Source organism: Scyliorhinus canicula, chromosome 8 (genome assembly GCF_902713615.1).
Source record: "Scyliorhinus canicula chromosome 8, sScyCan1.1, whole genome shotgun sequence".
In the NCBI taxonomy this organism is placed as follows: Eukaryota; Metazoa; Chordata; class Chondrichthyes; order Carcharhiniformes; family Scyliorhinidae; genus Scyliorhinus; species Scyliorhinus canicula.
In genome coordinates this window covers 101,632,269-101,652,961 of record NC_052153.1, presented here as the reverse complement: position 1 = coordinate 101,652,961, position 20,693 = coordinate 101,632,269, and the positions used below count along the sequence as shown (strand labels likewise).

General features: G+C 42.6%; 1 protein-coding gene across 12 annotated transcripts in view; it reads left to right on the top strand.

The window, feature by feature from the left end:
• LOC119970415 (casein kinase I) overlaps nucleotides 1–20,693 on the top strand; it is a 332,753-nt gene that overhangs the window by 116,782 nt on the left and 195,278 nt on the right. For all 12 annotated transcript variants that reach the window (XM_038804994.1, XM_038805003.1, XM_038804997.1 and 9 more), the window contains 2 exons: nucleotides 3,024–3,064; nucleotides 10,217–10,286. In XM_038804994.1, coding sequence (XP_038660922.1) covers nucleotides 3,024–3,064; nucleotides 10,217–10,286 — 111 coding nt within the window. The remainder of the gene's footprint in view (nucleotides 1–3,023; nucleotides 3,065–10,216; nucleotides 10,287–20,693) is intronic.

The window sequence follows — 20,693 nt, the reverse complement described above, 5'->3', positions numbered from 1 at the left end:
CTGTTCTGATTCAAGGTCATAAACTGGAAATGATAACTGTTCTCTCTCTACAGTTGCTGCCTGACATGCTGACCACTTAACAACATTTTCTGTTTTTATTTCAGGTTTCAAGCATCCACAGTATTCTGCATCTCTTTCTAAAAAGTTTTAATATTGAGGCATTGCTTACTCTGCGAGCTATAGGTCATGAGATCAGGGGTGTTGGACAGATAGGACTTGGGGATTCACAGATTGATGCAAAAGTTGATTGTAGGAGTGTAGGTTTAAAAAAAAATACTAATTGATCACCCATGGTTTTTAAAGTATTTTTCTAAAAAGTGTTTCTCCTTTTTCACTCCTTTCTAAGTTTCTTTCAGTCTTTTGCCTGCTTTCCCTTTCTGTGTCTGTCTGTCTGTCTCTTCCCCCTGCCCCAATCCCACTCTGTCTGCCTTTTTTTTCTTCTCTTCTCCCCCCCCCCCCCCCCCCCCCCCTCCCCCCACGGAACCCACTGACTTGTATATCTCTCCTCCCTGTGCTCCAATGTTTGTTGCCCTGCGTGCCGCTATGTAGACCCCGTGTTGTCACGGCCTGACCAAAAGAACGTTGAGTGGTAGCAGCACAGAGGAGACCATTTGGCACCTCGTGCCTGTGTAGGGTCTTGAAGTTATTCAGCTAGTCCCACTCCCTACCTTTTTTCTACAGCCTTGCACGTTTTTCTTGAAACTAGTGAACAAGGGTAAGGCTCAAGTGCTGGAAAATAGGATTAGACTAGATAGGTGTTTGATGACCGGTGGAGACACACTGGGCCAAAGGACATCTTTGCTGTAAGATCCTTGTGACTATCCAGAAAGTAAATTTCTCATTCAGAAAACCAGTGCAGACACTATGGCTGATTGGCCGCCTCCTCTGTTACGATTCTGTGAGCATTTTCTTCCTTGCCTGACGGCTAAATTCTCTGCCTCATGCCGCCGGTCATGGTGTTCCTGGTTAGGCAGCTAATCCAGTGTCGGGGAGAAAAGCGCTGATCTATTTCTCGTGCTCCGGGTCCCGACTGACTTTGGTATTGAGGTTCGCGCCCGTATGCCAGAGGGAGGATACAAATGGGTCTTAATGACCCATTTGCATCCATTTAACGGGCCAGGCACCATATTCTTCAGACCCACGTGATTCTCTGCTCCTCTGGGCTGGGAATCACGTGGGTGAGCATTACTAGAGGTATGGACAGACATTGCCCTTATATGGTGGGCCCGGGACATAATCCCTTGAGGGAGTTGACCCCAAGGTCCATCCTCGGGATCCCCCCAAAAGAAACAAGACCCCTGTCTGGAAGCTAGAGAGCAATCCAGACACTGGCAGTGAAAGAAATTACTGCTGTAACACTCACCTGGATAATACACCTGCTGACTCACACAGGAAGCACCACCTGGAAAGAAAAACATGTTAGCTGTGTTTAAACTCCTCAGATTCTTTTGCTGGCTGGTTTAGCTTAGTGGGCTAGACAGCTAGTTTTTAATGCAGAAAAAGGCCAGCCGCGCAGGTTCAATTCCCGCACCAGCTTACCCAAACAGGCGCCGGAATGTGCCGACTAGGGGCTTTTCACAGTAGCTTCATACTTGTGACAATAAAAGATTATTTATTATTATTCATTCATTTTCCTACTAGGCTGTGATTGACAGCTTTCACGCACGCATAGCTCATAGCTGTCAGCTTTGCCTCATTCATCTTCCTTCACGGTTGAGTAATTCTGAAGTGCTCTAACCTCAATGTTTGCAAACATCAACTTGGTGCTGACCATTTAAAAATCATTCACGCACCAGGGAAATCATTTGAAAGCACTTCACAAGTGACTAGTACTGTGGCTTCACAGCGCTACGGTCCCAGGTTTAATTTCCCACTGGGTCACTGTCTGTGCGGAGTCTACACGTTCTCCCCCTGTCTGTGTGGGTTTCCTCCCTGTGCTCCGGTTTCCTCCCACAGTCTAAAGATGTGTAGGTTAGGTAGATTGTCCATGATAAATTACCCATTAATTTATCATGGACAATCTACCTAACCTACACATCTTTAGACTGTCCAAAAGGTTAGGAGGGTTTATTGGGTTACGGGCATAGGGTGGAAGTGAGAGCTTACGTGGGTCGGTGCCGACTTGATGGGCTGAATGGCCTCCTTCTGCACTGTATGTTCTATGTTCACTCTGTTTAAAGTGGTTGATGGAGACGCGATAGTTGGACTCCCTATGGAATTCCTCGCCATGCATAAATGTGCATGGAAGAATTAGGAATCGCTTCTTGATCTGAGATCACAATTCAGCTGGTGCAATTCAGCTCCGATGGGAGAACATAGTCTCCCAAGCTGAGAATTTCACCCATTTTCTCTGTTTCTTCCCCAACTCTGCTTCTTTAACAGGTCAGTTTAGCACAGTGGGCTAAGACAGGTGGCTTGTAATACAGATCAAGACCAGCAGCGTTGGTTCAATTCCCGTACTAGCCTCCCCGAATAGGCGCTGGAATGTGGCAACTAGAGGCTTTTCACAGCAACTTCATTGAAGCCTACTTGTGACAATAAACTATTATCATATTATTTCTTGATTACTCGGGAGCCTGCTTTCTATTTTTGTCTGACTGCAGTGAGAAAGAGATTATACTTGAAACATTCATTATGCAGTTTCTTTCTCGTGTGCAGAACCACCTGAGGGAACAACAGAGGTTAAATTTTCATTTTACTTTGGGTCTCACTGCAGGCTCTGGTGTCTGACTTACCCCCCCCCCCCCCCCCCCCCCCCCCCACCATCTTTTCTATGTGGCTGTACTGGATAAATAGCTTTGCAGAACTAATTCACACAACTTATTGGATTTCCTAACAAATTACACAATGTACTAATTTGGAATTATTTTGTTGGTATCATTTTTAAATGGTTGTAGTTATTTAGTAGCATCAATTAAGAATGTAAAAGTTTTGATTGGCAAAATAATTTTGTTCAAATTATTGCACTAATGAATCATGGAAATGTTAAAGGAGTCTAATTGTCTGTCTTTTTTTTCTTCAAGGTAAAAACTTGTACACAAATGAATATGTGGCAATTAAACTGGTAAGTCAGTAATTATTGTTACTGTCCTTTAGCTGCTGTCATGACTGGATCCATAGCAATTCCTATATGATCGTTAGATTTTTTTGATGTGAAAGTTGCGCAAGCATTTGCTCAAAAGGCAAAATCTTAATTTAGCTTGCAGTATTCAAAACATATTGAGATAAAGTTTCAGTGAAACCTTCAGAGATTTTGCTTTAATATTTATTCAGAGTTGTTGAAGGGAAGCATTAATGTGGCTGTGAAAGTATTTTCACAGTTAAGTAGGTTTTTGCTCCCATGCTCAAAAGTTTGGTCTTCTGACAAAGTTCCTGTGCAAAGCAACAATGGAACTGTCATTGTTGAATTTTAAGTTTCCAAACTGTTGGTAGCCACTCTGGCGATGTTTCATAAATGCATAAAGAACAAGAAAATAACTAGGGAAAGACTAGGATCCATTAGCGACCAAAAAGGTAATTTGACGTGGAGAAGCAAGAAGTGGACTGTGAACACCATAGTGTTTTGAGAAAGGGGCAGTATGAGTAATTACAGGCCTGTAAGCCTAACCTTGATGGTGGACAAATTATTGGAAACATTCTGGAATATGGTACAAATTGACAGTTAGCGAGGCACTGATTAATCAAGGGCAGTCAGCAGAGTAACAAGGAGGGTTATGACGGTAACATGTTGGATTCAAAAAAGGTTTTTTGACGAGGCTCCACAAGGCACACTGGTCAGAAAAGTAAAAGCTCATGAGATGCAAGAAAGAGTGGCAAACTGGATCTAAAATTGGCTCAGTGGCAGGAAGGAAAGGGTAATAGTTGATGAGTATTTTGTGGCCGAAAGGCTGATTACTGTGTGGTTCCAAGGGATCTAGGACTGAGCGCCATGACCAATAATATATACCAATAATTTGGATTTCAATGTAAGGGGTCTTTATTAATATGAAGTTTGGATACATTACAAAAACTGGCTGTCTGGTTGACTGTGCAAAAGAACGCTGTGGACTGCAGGAAGATATAAATCAACTGGTCAGGTGGGGAGCAAAATGGCAAATGGAATTCATTTCCGAGAAGTATGAAGTAATGCAATTGGAGACAATAAACACAGCAGGGGAATGTGCAATAAATGGTAGGATTCTGAAAAATGCAGAGGAATAGAGGGACCAATCTATCTATACTGATAGATTGAAAAAGGTAACCGGGCAGAGCGATCAGGTGGTCAAGAAAGCAGACAGGATTCTTTACTTTGCTGGACGAGGCTTAGGGTATAAAAGCAGAGGTTATGTTTGTACTGTATAAAGATACACTAGTTGTACCGCAACTGGAATACTGTGTTAGTCCTATTGGATTTTCAATAGGATGTGATCATGCTAAAAAGGCTACAGAAGAGATTTTATGAGCATGTTGCCAGGAATGGAGGATTTTGGCTATGAGGAAAGATTTGATAGGCTGTGTATGTTTTCTTTGGAGCAGTGGTTGATTGAGGTGTATAAAATGCCAAGCTAGAGTGCATAAGAAGGACTTATTTATGTTAGCAAGAGTGGTCAATAACCGAGGAACATAGACTTAAGGGGACTGACAAAAGGATTCGAGGGAATGTGAGGAGTAATATTTTCTCCCAGAGGGTGGTGTAGTCTGGAAGTCACTGCCTGGAAGGGTGGTTGATGCCGTTGTCCTCATCGCATTTATATATTTTAAAAAAAACTTGCAAGTATGTACATGGAGCGCTGTGATCTTCAAAGCTACAGACCAAGAGCTAGAAGGTGGGATTACATTGGATACCTGTTTTTGCAGCCACCACAGACACGATGGGTTGAAATGCCTTTGGAACGGTAAATCATTTTATGTGTCAACATCCGTGATAAAGAAGTCAAGAAGTAGTTTGACTGGGAATCACGCATTTTGATAGCGGGCATCTGAACCCAGGCCAATGTGGAAAGATCAAGCTGATAGATTCCGTACGGTTTGGTGTGCCAAGCCACTATTCCACTTGGCCAGATTTACTGGGTTTTTAAATTCATTGCCCAAACCTGGATATCAATGTGCTGTTTGATGGACCTTGTTGGTGAGGCCTGAATACAACATTCCCCCATTGGAATTAGCAGAATAGAAGATATCATTTTGATTTCCCTTTTTCAGAAGCACTCTCACTAAATTACAAGATTTCCCCAACCTCTATAGTAATGTCCTCGTATATCTGGATTCGATTAAAATTTCTTGTGCTGTTTATTTACTTGTTGATGGTTTACTTTTAGCATTGGGTACTGCAGGTACACAAAATGGTAATCTGACATTGCATGGTTTAAAAAAAAAAAAAAAAAAATTTTTTAAAGTGCCCAATAAGTTTTTTCCAATTAAGGGGTAATTTAACATGGTCAATCCACCTAACCTGCACATCTGGGTTGTCGGGGTGAAACCCACGCAGACGCTGGGAGAATGTGCAAACTCCATTTGGACAGTGACCCGGGGCCGGGATCGAACCTGGGACCTCAGTGCTGTGAGGCAACAGTGCTAACCACTGCACCACCGTGCCGCCTGCAAACTGACATTGCATGGTTGTTGTACATCTATTTTGACCAGCAAATTTTGAACGATTTGTTTCATTTAGTTAAAAGATCAAAAAGTTAAATTGCATTTGATCACCAAGTTTACTTGTTTGACTGACCACTTTTTTTTCTTCTCTAACTGGTTTAGTCATTCACCGCCTGATCTGACTGGACCACATAAAAGCAGGTCTTGCTCATTCACTATTCTGGATCAAACTGGAATATGAAGATAGAATAAAATCACTACAATGCAGAAGAGGGCCATTCGACCCATGAGTCTGCATCGACCCTCTCGGAGCACTCTACCAAGGCTTACGCACCCACCCTATCCCCATAGCCCAATAACCCCGCCTAACCTTTTGGACACAAAGGGAGCAATTTGGCATGGCTAATCCACCTAACCTGCACATCTTTGCATTGTGGGAGGAAACTGGAGCATTAGGAGGAAACGCGCGACGATGCAAAGAGACGGTGTGCAAACTCCACACACATTGACCTAAGGCTGGAATTGAACCCAAATCCCTGGTGCTGTGAGGCAGCAGTGCTTACCACTGTGCTGCTACATGATAACCTATGGCTTTTCTACTTAACTGCAAACTGTCTCTTTTTAAAACTCTCTTCAATGACTCCTCCCCTACCTCCTCCATAAGACGTAGGAGCAGAATTAGGCCATTTGGCCCATCGGGTCTGCTCTGCCATTCAATCATGGCTGACATGTTTCTTATCCACATTCTCCTGCCTTCTGCCCATAACCCTAATCCCCATATTTATCAAGAACCTATCTATCTCTGCCTTAAAGACACTCCGTGACTCCACAGCCTTCTGCAGCAATGAGTTCCACAGCACCTTCTGGCTGAAGAAATTCCACCTTATTTATGTTTTAAAGGATCGTTCTTTCACTCTTGAGTCTGTGCCCTCGGGTTGTAGTTTCTCCTGCTGGTGGAAATGAAATTTTAATTGAACAGTTAACTCCTCACCCTTCTCAGACCAGGATGTGAACTGACCGCTCCATAAACATGTAACATCAACAGCTCTTAACACCTCTCTGTAGCATTGCTCTCTCAACCTCTCTCCACCCACATCTTTCTCATAACATCTTTCTCTCCATCTCTTTCCCACTCTCAACATTTCTCTCTACCAGAATAGAATGGCTTCTCAAGACCCTCTCTTTTTATACTTTAAAAAAAGTTGAAAGCCCACCTTCGTGAATTGTTGGAAAATAGCCAGTTGGTCTATAACTTGTCAGTATTGAAATAAGAATTAGCCCATTAGTTTTTAGCTAATTGCGCCTGTTGTCTTAATTTTATCATAGAATTTACAGTGCAGAAGAAGGCCATTTGGCCCATCGAGTCTGCACCGGCTCTTGGAAAGAGCACCACACCCAAACCCACACCTCCACCCTACTCCCATAACCCAGTAACCCGACCCAACACTAAGGGCAATTTTGGAGATGAAGGGCAATTTTGGAGATGAAGGGCAATTTTGGAGATGAAGGGCAATTTTGGAGATGAAGGGCAATTTTGGAGATGAAGGGCAATTTTGGAGATGAAGGGCAATTTTGGAGATGAAGGGCAATTTTGGAGATGAAGGGCAATTTTGGAGATGAAGGGCAATTTTGGAGATGAAGGGCAATTTTGGAGATGAAGGGCAATTTAACAGGACCAATCCACCTAACCTGCACATCTGTGGACTGTGGGAAGAAACCGGAGCACCCAGAGGAAACCCACGCACACAGGGGGAGAACGTGCAGACTCTGCACAGTGACCCAAGCCGGGAATCGAACCTGGGACCCTGGAGCTGTGAAGCAGTTGTGCAAACCACTATGCTACCATGCTGCCATAATGACAGTGCTTTGTCTCAAAACTTCGGATGAGACTTTCTGGCTGTTCATGTGCGTGGGACAACGGGATCTTCCGCTCCTGCTGACAGCGCACCCCCTCTGTTATGGCTTGCCCAGCGGTGAGGGGTGCATTCAATGGGAAATGCTGTTGACAATAGCAGAACCAGAAGATCCAATGGCAGGCCGCCTTCCACCACCGTGAACATGCGGTGGGCTGCTCAGTAAATCCTGCTGCATATCTCTTAACTTGAGGGAGGTCGAGTGAGGGCCAATAATAATTTTAAAAAAAAATCTTTACTGTCACAAGTAGGCTTACATTAACACTGCAGTGAAGTTACTGTGAAAAACCCTAGTCGCCACATTCCAGTGCCTTTCCGGGTACACGGAGAATTCAGAATGTCCAATTCACCTAACAAGCACGTCTTTCAGGACTTGTGGGAGGAAATCAGAGCACCCAGAGGAAATCCACACAGACACAGAGATGAAAGCAAATTACTGCGGATGCTGGAATCTGAAACGAAAGGGAAAATGCTGGAAAATCTCAGCAAGTCTGACAGCATCTATAGGGAGGGAAAAGAGCTAACGTTTCGAGTCCAATGACTCTTTGTCAAAGCTTTGACTAAGAGTCATCGGACTCGAAACGTTAGCTCTTTTCTCCTCCCTATAGATGCTGCCAGACTTGCTGAGATTTTCCAGCATTTTCCCTTTCGTTTCAGACACAGAGAGAACGTGTAGACTCCGCACAGTGACCCAAGCTGGGAATCGAACCTGGGACCCTGGCGCTGTGAAGCATCAGTGCTAAACACTGCTATGAATTCCCAGCTCCTATTTGAAGATGCTAGGATACCACACAGCCACAAAAGATAATGGAATATTGCAAACAGACAAGTATGAGAGAAAGTACCTTGAGGCTTATCACAAGCGGAACAGTTAAGTAATATTCCTTGAACTTGTTCATGTGATGGAGGAAGGGAAAACAGAAGAATAAGATTTTGAAGTGATGGAAGGAAAGGGGCAGAGACATGTCCACACAAAGGGGTGGGAGTGTGGCTGCAGATGCCCAAAACATGCCTCTTTTGGGGTGGCTATAGATGAATAATCAATCAGTTTGTCTTCCTGTTTCCGGTGGAAGGCTACTTAAAATATCCAAACTGGAGTCGTGTGTTAGTTATAACGGCCCCAGTTGGTAGTTTCAAAATCACTAGTTTTTGTATGACTATCATTTTAATGGAATTAAATTAATAAGTTCTTAAGCATTTTTTTGCTAATATTGATAGGAACCACTTTAATAAAAACTGAACCAGCATTATTGGAAACTAGCCAGTTTAGATATTTAGACAACTTTGATTCCTTTAATTGAGAAACAATTAAAGAATAAGTAATTAATGAATTAATAAAAGTTAGAAAGAATGGAAATTTAATTTGGAACACAAAAGTTTCTAACTGATAATTATAAATGCATTATTAGACAAACATTCAAACCCTTCACCCCCGACGAACAGTAGGAGTAGTATGCACCATCTACAAGATGCAAGGTTCCTTCGATAGCACCTTCCAAACACAAGGCCACTACCATCAGGAAGGACAGGAGCAGCAGATACCGGGGAACCTCACTACCTGGAGGTTCCGCTCCAAGTGACTCAGCACCCAGACTTACAAATACATCTTTGACAAAGGGTCATTACTTTTAGCATTAGCTCTTTTCTCTCCCTGACAGGTGCTGCCAGACCTGCTGAGATTTTCCAGCATTTTCTCTTTGGCTTGGAAATATATTGGGGTGCTTTCACTGTCGCTAGGGCAAAATCCTGGAACTCCCTCCCTAAATGCACAGTAGGTGTACCTACACTTCAGGGTCTGCAGTGGTTCAAGAAGGGAACTGCCCACCACCTTCTGAAGGGCAACTAGGGATGGGCAATAAATGCTGGCCCAACCAGCGAGCCCACATCCTGTAAATGAATAAAAAGCATTAACACTAAGGGCTTTTCACAGTAACTTCATTGAAGCTCACTTGTGACAATAAACGATTTTCATTTCATTTTCATTTTACTATTAGTAATACAGATTTCTCTTGTGCCCTTCTCAGGAATAAAAAAGATATCATGATTTATTAACATTGAGTGGAGGGAATAAATGTCCTGTCTAAGATGGCTCAACTTTAAATGACAGACAGCCATGCTACCCCATTATTGGGGTTACCCCATTATGTGGGCGGCACAGTAGCACAGTGGTTAGCACTGTAGCTTCACCACACCAGGGTCCCAGGTTCAATTCCCAGTTTGGGTCACTGTCTGTGCAGAGTCTGCACGTTCTCCCCATGTCTGTGTGGGTTTCGTCTGGGTGCTCCGGTTTCCTCCAACAAGTCCCGAAAGATGTGCTGTTGGGTAATTAGGACATTCTGAATTCTCCCTCAGTATACCCGAATGGGTGCTGGAGTGTGGCGACTAGGGGCTTTTCACAGTAACTTCATGCAGTGTTAATGTAAGCCTACTTGTGACCATAAAGATTATTAATAAAAAAACCCTGTTTTTCATTGATGCTACTCGTTTTAAATTCAGTAGCAGGCAAGCTTAAACAATCTTGCAGATTGTCTATTTACAGATGTGTCTATTTCGTTGACCATACTGAAGCAGCAACAGTATTCATATTGTGCCTTTAACTTAGCGCACTGGGGCATTTTACTAATTTCATTGTGTGAATGATCTAGTATTAATTGCTGCAACGAGGTGAGAAAATAAATGCAAATATAATCAAGATTTACATATTAAAACAAACTTTTTTTTAAATTTAGGAACCTATGAAGTCCAGAGCACCACAACTTCACTTGGAATATAGGTTCTACAAACAGCTGGGATCTGGAGGTAAATGCAGACTGCTAATCTTCACAATATTTCTAATTTGTTAATTAATGTTCATGAAGAGCTTCTGACATATTATTTTTGGAAAATTGTGATGACTACTGTATGTGTGATTTGATGAGAAGCAATTAACAGTTTGTTCTTGTCTGAATTATGCTGGATAAACAACTATTTTAGTTGAGCTGCAGTAGCAGATCATTTATAAATAAAAATATATTTTTCACACAGACCAAGAATGCACATGATAGTTTTGGTTAAGTGTAATCTTTTGTTTGATTTGGTGAAATGTTGTAGATCTGGTTTGGTCATGTTGAGCAAACAGTAGTTTTAAAAGTTCATGTAATATAGTAACATTTTTGGTCTAAATTGTGTAAGGATCTTCTTGTTAATCCCTTCAATTTCTGTTCTTTTGGCTACTTCAATATCTGTACCTGGATAATTAATGGAACCTTTGCCTGTAAGATGGATTTCACCATTAATTTAAAAACAATAAAACTTCAGGATGCGCTGTTTGCTCTGACATTAGTGATGACACATCTTAATGGACTTGGCTGTCGGCCAACAGACTTTCAGATTGCCTGGGTCTAGCTGATGATCTATGCTGATTGGTGATGACTGTTCTGGAATGTTCAGCAAAGGCAGGAAAGCTCCATCTTGTTAGTTTTGATTTGAACAGCAACTGGGAGGCGGTGGGGGGGTTTCACAGCCCTGATCTCTCTCTCATCTGATTGATTCCTCCTGAAGGTCCAAAGTGAAGACCTTTCTCTCTGCACAGCTAGAATGACAAAGAAATCCAATCCAGCCACCGGTTGCATGCTGAGCTAGCTGTTTTAAAACCCAGCAGCAAATGAAAACCTCAGCTGGAGATCTCGCCAGGAAAACAGATCCAGCCAGCTTTTCCTCTCTGTCCAGCCTGTGTGTTTAATTTCTGAAGGCACAGCTTGAGGGAACTCTTTTTGGGGTTTCTCCCCCTGAAATGTTTTTTCTTCTTCTTTGTTTTAAAAATAAATTTAGAGTATCCAATTCATTTTTTCCAATTAAGGGGCAATTTAGCATGGCCAATCCACCTACCCTGCACATCTTTGGGTTGTGGGGGTGAAATCCATGCAAACACGGGGAGAATGTGCAAACTCCACACGGACAGTGACCCAGAGCTGGGATTGAACCTGGGACCTCGGCGCCATGAGGCTGCAGTGCTACCACTGCGCCACCGTGCAGCCCTCTCCCTGAAATGTTAACAGACTTCTCAAATCTTGTGGAGGCTACTTCTCTGATACTCTGTTTTCCTTAGTAAAGCTCGGGAACTTTCTGGTGGAGTTGGAAACAATACGAATTACACAGGCCTGAGGCTGTTCTTTTGCGTGAAAGCCTAGTGTAATAGAAGTTAAAATGACTCCACAGAGGGAATTCAACGATTGACATGTTCCTGCCAGTAGATTCTCGTCAGCAATCCAACCGGTGGTTTTCAATCACTCCGTTTCCTGGAGGGACAACTTACTGCTGCAATGACTTCAACATCCAAAGCAAGAACACTCATCTTCCATTTCTTATTTTAATTCCTAATATTTTTACCCCTCCTTCTCCCTCTGTGTATGCCTGGCTGGTGTGTATTTGGATAGAGAGTGGGATGGTAGAAAGGGGGAGTGGTAGATCAGCTGGCTGTTATTCTGTTACCTCTATTTTTGTTATGAATAAACGGTTGTGTTTCACTTGCAAATCTGATGCCTGTAAATCATTGAAGCAGTCAAGAGGCAAAGATCTCAAACTTTATATGAACTATTGGTTATTTCATTCATTGGGACTCGAGTCTGTGGGGCTAGAATTGAGTGCGCGCAGGGTATCTTAACACTAGTATAGGTACAAATGTGATTGGTCCACTCTGTACACGGAACAATTTACATGATCAGAAGGTTCTGACATTAATCAAACCTTGAAATGAGCATACCATAATACCATGTGTGACTCCTAATAAGGAATCTGTTATCTGATTTAATCTGTTTGAGAAAGTAGTCTGTTGTAGCAAATAAGCCAATTATTGCCTGTATGTAAGATTAGTAGAAGCATGAACAGCAGCACAGGGACTTGGAATTCCACTGAAGCTCAGTGTAAATAGCAGATGACAAACTTGTACCATAAATTAAAACAGGGTTTTTCAAATTGGGGGGTCGCGGAGTGATCGGTCATAGCATTCCTGATCGTGGGTGAAGTGCCCAATGGCTGCGACTGGCTTTTAAGAATGCCGGCCACCACCAATCTTTAAATACGAGCGCTGGAGACTTCCCGCCAGAAGCGGTGGCAGAGAGTAGGTCACATGTCTAGCACGCACACTGATGTCACACGCTCTGCTTCCGTGCTTTGCATGTGAAATCACAGAGGAGAGATTCCTCCATTTTGTAGCTAGCAGCAAGCAAGATCTGAAGATGGGTCATTTTGTAATAATGGAGAGGACCAGAGACACAACAAGCCAGGATCACGCAACTACATCTTCTGGAGAGAGCTGCACAGGAGAGACCATGGCAGGACAAAGGTGATTTATACAGAGCTCGAGGGCCTCTGCTGAAGAACGTCTTAAGAAGAAACTGAAATCAGGAGCAAAGTAGTATAAACATTTCTTGAGATATGCCTTTGTTAATTGTGCCTGTGCAAATCAGGATGCAAAGCCCATTTGTATTATATGCAGAGAAGTACTGGCAAATAAGTCGGATGCGAACTATATCTTGCCTTGCAGACATCGTTTAAACAAACTGAACCTCAACTTCCCGTACCAGCCTCCCCGGACAGGCGCCAGAATGTGGCGACTAGGGGCTTTTCACAGTAACTTAATTGAAGCCTACTCGTGACAATAAGCGATTTTCATTTTTCATTTCATGATTGCTTTCAGTCCTGTGAGGAAATAGATGCTGAGTTTAGCGTGCGAGTATAAAGCCAAAACTACATGTTCCCTACACTGCTACAACACATTAAGAAAGTAATGTCAGTAAAGAAACTGACAATTCTCAAGCCTTATTCAGCCGCATCTGGTGCACTAACAGTTTTTGTCACAACTTTTCAGAGAAGTTTCAGATTTTGAAAAAGAGGTGGGTGAAGATCCTTTTGAGACCCCAGAGTCAATTATTATCTTAGCTCACTCAAAATGAAGAGACTGAACTTCTGTGCCTCACCTGTGACCGCACGTTAAAAACACATCACAAGTCCACGAGGTTATCAAAATTCTAGGGTCGCTGAGCAATATCCAGTGCTGAGTAAAACAAGCTCTTTGTTGCTATTACCCTTCACAGTGACCTACATGTGCGAGGTTGGAATTTCCATCCTTTCAAAGATGAAGACAACACAAAGGAACTGGCTGATCTCTGCACCTGATATGTGTATTGCCCTCTCCTCCTGTGAACTTGTGATTGGAGTGAGATAGTGAGGACCAAGGTGGCTCACGTGATGCATGGCAGCAGGGTAGCACAGTGGAGGGTCGTTAGCACTGATGCTTCACTGCTCCAGGGTCCGAGGTCTGATTCCTGGCTTGGGTGACTCTGTGCGGAGTCTGCACACCTTCCCCGTGTGTGTGTGGGTTTCCTCCAGATGCTCCAGTTTCCTCCCAAAGACCAAAGATGTGCAGGTTAGGTGGATTGGCCATGCTAAATTGCCCTTAGTGTCCAAAAAGGTTACGTGGGGTTATTGGGTTACGGGGTAGGGTGAAGGTATGGGCTTCAGTAGGGTGCTCTTTCTAAGGGCCAGTGCAGACTCAATGAGCCAAATGGCCTCCTTTTGCACTGTAAATTCTAGGATTCAAAGGTTAACAAAATTGGTGTGTCACGAAGGTCACCTGGCAACAGTCCCCCAGGCGGGCTGGTTGGTAAAAGTAGATCCTGAGCAAATATAATTGACAAACGCTGAATTAAAGAACTGTGGACAGTTTGTAAGTACATTTTAAAGTTGGACATCTTAAAGCTTAAAATCTGTAAGGATTGATTTTGTAAATGATGGTAATAGAAATTGGTTAACACTTGTTTCCTCACTAAAATGTAGGTGCTTTTAATGATAGTGACGGTATATGATTGAGCAAATAACATTAATGAATAGTCTCGTGTGCAATGGTGCGGGCTTCTCCGAACTCCGAATTAGCCCAAGTTAAATACAAAATGCCACTGGCAGGAGAAACATTCGGACACTTCTGGTGTTTTGGTGGCTTATCCTTCCAATCCCAAATATTTTGTCCACTATTCCATCTGTACTCCTTTGAATCAGTGTAGGCTTAAGTTCCGCTCCCTCATTGACTTATTTTGGTTTGTTTGGCTCCTCTTCATCACTTTGTTTTTGGAGCTCCAGCTGTGCTCCACATTTTTCCCTTTTTCCACTGTCCTGTCTGGGTATGTCAGTTCCACATCTTGTTCCCCCTTGAAACAATTTTAGGAGTCATCCTACACCTGTCTTATCTCTTTTCCACTTGTGTAGGGGATAGTGACATCTGCTGTAGACCTGGATTAAAATTTGGAAAGGCTTTCTTAGCTCTGAGACCAGTAGATAAGGTGACTTTCTGTCAACTGCTCCTGTTGCTTGTATGCAATGACTGAAACTGTAAAGCAACAGAAACAGCGCTCGGAAGATCAATTGATCTGCCAGTAGATGCTTCCTATGAAACAAATACTGTATCGTCCATTCAGAAGCTTGCACATTAGCCCAACTTCACATAATAGAGACCAGCATCACTTTCATCTTACCGACTTATTTTCACCTCTGCGTTTCAAACCCTCCAATGCTTATTGTTAAGATCCCAGTTGATGTTGTAATTGGCCGGGAAGATCCCAGAATGGAACCCTGGCTCAAAAGTCAGTAACTTTAAAAAAAAAAATCTAACATGGAGGAACAGAATCACAGGATTAGTTTTAAGAACTGTAAATAAAAACATTTCTTGAACATGAAAAAATGGATAACAATATAACACTCATTTTCTCCCTCCCCCCCCCCCCCCCCCCCCCCCTCCCCTACATTAGATTAACAAATAGTTTAACGAGATTAACATGGATGGCACAGTACCTTTTCGGAGGTACGATGGTCTGATTCACACACAACAACCTTTTTTAAAAACGCATTGGCTATGGTCAAACACACACCAATCTGAATCCAAATTGGATTTCTCCTCAATCTCCCCAGATGTTTGGTACATGAGATAGATCTACAATCTACCTAACCTCCACATCTTTGGACTGTGGGAGGAATAGGAGCACCCGGAGGAAACCCACGCAGACACTGGGAAGAAGTGTCAACTCCACGCACTCGCTCGAGGCTGGAATTGAACCCGGATCCTTGGTGCTCTGAGGCAGCAGTGCTAACCACTGTGCCACCGTGCCACCCAATCCTGGAACTCCCTCCCTGACAGCACCGTGGGTGTACCTTCACCTCCAGAACTGCAGCGGTTCAAGAAGGCAACACACTACCACCTTCTCGAGGCATACTAGGGATAGTGATAAATGCTGGCCTAACCAGCGACGTCCACAGCCCGCAAATGAACTAAAAAAAAATGATGACTTGAGATTTTAGGACTATTGGTTTCTAATTACTGAGCAAGGGGTTAAAATCCTGAGGTTATAGTGTTTGACTCCAGTAGTCATGTTTTTTAAATGAGGGAATCCTGGTTTGCAGGGCCTGGGAGCTTTTGGAAGCTAGAACAAAGAACAAAAAAAATTACAGCACTGGAACAGGCCCTTCGGCCCTCCCAGCCAGATCCTTTATCTAAACCCGTCTCCTATTTTCCAAGGTCTACATCCCTCTGTTCCCCGCCCGTTCATATGTCTGAAAAGGTTCATATATCTGAAAAGATTGTGAAGGTGAAATTGACTAGCAAAATGTATTTTTCAGTCTGGGCAATGCACTGATCTTTGGCTGGGGAAGTCCCTGGGGAATTCATTCCAATTTCAGATTGGTGAGATGTCATTGCTGGGTTGAGCTGAGAGATTCCGAGGGATTTTGAGAAAGTTTTGTAGAAGGGTCGGGCCACCTGTAAAAGTGGTTTTCTCGTTCAGCAAGATCAGTTTAAAACAGAGTAATAATAGTTAAAGCAGAGTAATCTTGCCCGAGGACAGCTGAGACATAACCATATTTTTGAAGTCTCTCTTTTCCCCCCCCCCCCTATATTTCCGGTGAACTAAATACTACTCTCTGCCATGCTAATTTTAAGGTGGATTGAGAGCTGTATGTTTCTTTCCTTGTTTAATGGGGAATTAAGTAGTAGTACTTAAAGGGGTAATTGTAAGCTGTTCTTTTTGATTGTGAAGTTAAAGTTTGATATTCATAATATCAAATTCCTATTCTGATTTCTGCAGTCACTCCGGGAGCGAGTCATTCGTTTTGCACAGTCTGTCAAAATGAACTAAAATATTTTTCAGTCCAGTATCCTAGCCATTGTTGGCGTCTGGTCTGGGATCGTAATATTTACAATCAGCATGTGCTATTGCTCCTCCTTGACAGCTAGTGTCTGGATTACTCTGTACGACCAGGTTCCTTTTGGATTTTCATGTTGCTGTAATCTTTTAAAGGAAAGTTGTAATTTCAGAGACTCCGTAAAGGAAGTTTAATCTGCATGTCGCAGACGTGTCAGCCCACGCATATTGATTGCAAGTGATCAGATTTGAGGGATTCGGTCTCATTTGTGAACCTCCTGAGAGCACTGTGAAATGTTGGCTGGGATTTTTCTGTTGTGGATATTTGCTCAGGATCAGGGCAAGGTTGCTGGCTGATTGCTAATTGATAGTCTTGCGTACAAGATGATTGGCCTGCACTTTAGATTTTGTTCTTGTGTCTGAAGATTGTTTTCAAAGAAGTATTGTCATTGCTACGTTTTCCACTTCCAGCGATGAGCTGTGATTGTTTTTGGGATGAATTTACGAGAGAACGTTTTCTAGGAAGATCTTTCAAAATAGATTAAATTTGAATTGCAATTTTGGGCTTAAATGCTGACATCAGCCAATGAAAGGGCGCACTGTCTCCATTTGAGTTTGCATTATTGGATAGGACAAATTAAATATGAGCACCTTTAACTTCATTTATTTAGGTGGATTGGCCATGATAAATTGCCCTTAGCGTCCAAAATTGCCCTTAGTGTTGGGTGGGGTTACTGGGTTATGGGGATAGGGTGGAGGTGTTGACCTTGGGTAGGGTGCTCTTTCCAAGAGTTGGTGCAGACTCAATGGGCCGAATGGCCTCCTGCACTGTAAATTCTATGAAATCTTATTGAAGTCTGAACCACTTCTGTTGGAAAACTGAGATGAAGCAAAGGTCTATACATTCCAGTTTAATAATCTTAATTAATCCAGAAATGCACTGTTCCAGTGCCTATTCAATGATGATTGAAGTGTGTTTGAGAACAGCCATCAGGAAATTAAATTTATTTTGCAATCCCAACAATCAAATTTTCCAAGCAGGTTAGAGAGAGCTGCCAGCAAGGCCCCAAAGTTACTGCTAACTTTATTTAAAAAAAAAAAAAAATTCCCCAAATAATTTCTTTGAAAGGGGCAGTATACCTGGCAGGTGAGGCTGGACACAAAGCTGGAGTCGAGCTCTCTGGGTCTGTGCTCAGCCTAATAGAAACCCAATGGACTTGATGTTTTCCTTAATTTGTAAATTCCTGCATGCCCCTTTCTCTTAACACCAAACTAATTTCTGTTTTTCACTGTGATTAACGCTCATTTAGCCAGGACAGGTCTGCCTGTCTATTCCCGTTCTTTGCACCTCCCTGATTATACAGAACTCCTTAAAGCACCTCTGTTGCGTCTTAATTTTTCAGCTTATTCATTATTTCAAAACTCCCCCCTCCTGCAAGACAATAAGATGTAGGAGCAGAAATAGGCCATTGGGGTCCATTGAGTCTGTTCCGCCATTCAATTAGGTCATGGCTAATTTGATATAGTCCTCTACTCTACTTTCCCACTTTATCCTCATAACCCTGGATTCTGTTCCTGGAATCGGTCTGTATTGGCGTTGAACATACTTAACGACCCAGTCTCTACAGCTCTCTGCGGTAAAGAATTCCACAGATTCTCTACCCTCTGAGAGAAGAAATTCCTCCTCATCTCTGTCTTAAACGGGTGACCTATTACTTTTTGATTGTACCCTCTGGTCCCAGACTCTCCAAAAAGGGAAAAAAACCTCTCTGCATCTACCCAGTCAAGCCCCATGAGAATTTGATGTGTCCCAATAAGATTACCTCTCATTCTTCTGAACTCAAATGAGTACAGGTCAAACGTATTCAACCTCCACTCATTTAAAAAATAAATAAATCCCTCTATACCTGGGGAAACCTGTTGAACGTTCTCTGGATTGTCTCTAATGCTAGTATATCTTTCCTGAGATAAAGACACCAAAACTGTTCTTCATATTCCAGGTGTGGCCTAACTATGCCTTCCATATTTTTTGCAGGATTTTCCGAGTTTTATACTCCGTTCCCTTTTAAATAAAGGCCAACATTCAATTTGCCTTCCCAATTACCTGCTGAAATTGCATTCTAGCTTTTTGTGATTTATGCACAAGGACCCCAAAGCCCTCGGTGCTGTCGTTTCCTGCAGTCTTTCTCCATTTAAATACTATTCAGCTCCTTAATTTTTCCCACATTTACCTTATTAAGTAGCTTTTTGTGAAATATCTTGATGAATGCTTTTTGGACACCCACGTATATTGCATTTACTGATTTCCCTTCATCTATCCTGCTCATTATCACCTCAAAAAAATCGAATAAACTTGTCAGGCATGATTTTCCCTTCATGAAGCCATGCTGACTCTGCTTGATTATATTTTGCATTTCTAAATGCTCTGCCATTACATCCTTTATAATGGACTTAACATTTTCCGCATCACTGACGTTAAGCTAAGTGATCCATAGTTATTTGCTTTTTGTCTCCCTTTTTTTCTGAATAGATGTGTTGCACATGGAGTTTTCCAATCCTTGGAATTTGCCAGTATTCGGGAAACTTCCTGAATACAGTCTATGCATTCTTCCTCATGCCAATCTGATTGTCCCAGTCTACATGAAGATTAACATACTGCCTTTTTTACATGCCTTTATCATCTCTTGATTTATTCTCTGTCCTAAGTATAGCTACTGTTTGGGGGCCTATTGACTGCACCCACCAGTATATTCTTCTCCTTATTACTTACCTCCGCATATTTGGATTCTACATATTCCAATCCAAGATCATTTTTGCTATTTTACTTATTCCATTTTGTACTAACAAATCTACCCTCTCCTCTCCCAACTAAAAGTCACATACCCCTGAATATTTTGTTCCCAGTTTTGAGCTCCCTATAACCAAGTCTCTCTCATGGTTATAAGATCATTTAACCTCAATTTGTACCATATATTCATTTATTTTGTGCTGAATGCCATGTCTATTTAAATAAGGAGCCATTAATTTTGCCGCCTGACCATTTTCCCCCCCTTTTTTGACCCTATTTGTCACTACTTTTTAATGTTTGTCGACTGTCCGCCCCCCCCCCCCCCCCCATCACACTCTTGAGTATCATTACCTAAATAGCTGTCTTGTAATGAATGCTGTTATACCCTTTTGCTTTGTAAGCCGACATAGCCCCTCTACAGAACCAGTACCTGCTATTTAGTCCCAAGCTCCCGAGTTATGTGGTTTGCAAAAACACTGGTCCCAGCACAGTTCAGATGTAGGCCGTATCAATGGAACAGCCCCCACTTTCCCCAATATTGATCCCAGTGCCCCACAAACCAAAACCCACAACACCAGTCTTTGAGCCATGTGTTCATCTCTCTCTAATTTTATGTACTCTCTGCAAATTTCTAAGTAGCTTGGGTAATAATCCTGAGATTATAACCTTGGAGATTCCGTGATTTCATTTTGGGCCTATCTCTTCAAAACTTTAAATGCAGAATCTCTTTCCTTGTTCTACCAATGTTGTTGGTACCTACATGGCACATGACAATAGGATCCTCCTACCTCCCACTGCAAGTTCCTCTCCAGACCCTGATGCTAGGCAGGCAACATGTCTTCAGGACTCTTGATGCTGGCTACAGAGAAGTATCTAATCCCTGACTATGACTACATAGTCTAGTTTCTATTTTCTCCTCTGACTTGAATGACTCCCTGTGCCACGGTGCTATGGGCTGCTTGCTCATCCTCCCTACAGCCCCACTCTTGTTCACACAGGGAGCAAGACTCTCGAACCTGTTGGACAAGGGCAAGGGATAAGACTCCTGTAGTGCTACTTCTTGGATCCCTCTACCTGGCTCACTTGTAGTCACAGCCTCATCTCCCTGACCACTGACCAAATTCAGGTAATTCATCTAAGGGGTGTGACTGCCTCCTGAAACACAGCAGCCACATAACTTTCCCCCTCCCTGATGTGTCATAATGTCTGAAGCTTTGACTCCAGCTCATCTACTCTGAGCCGAAGTTCCTC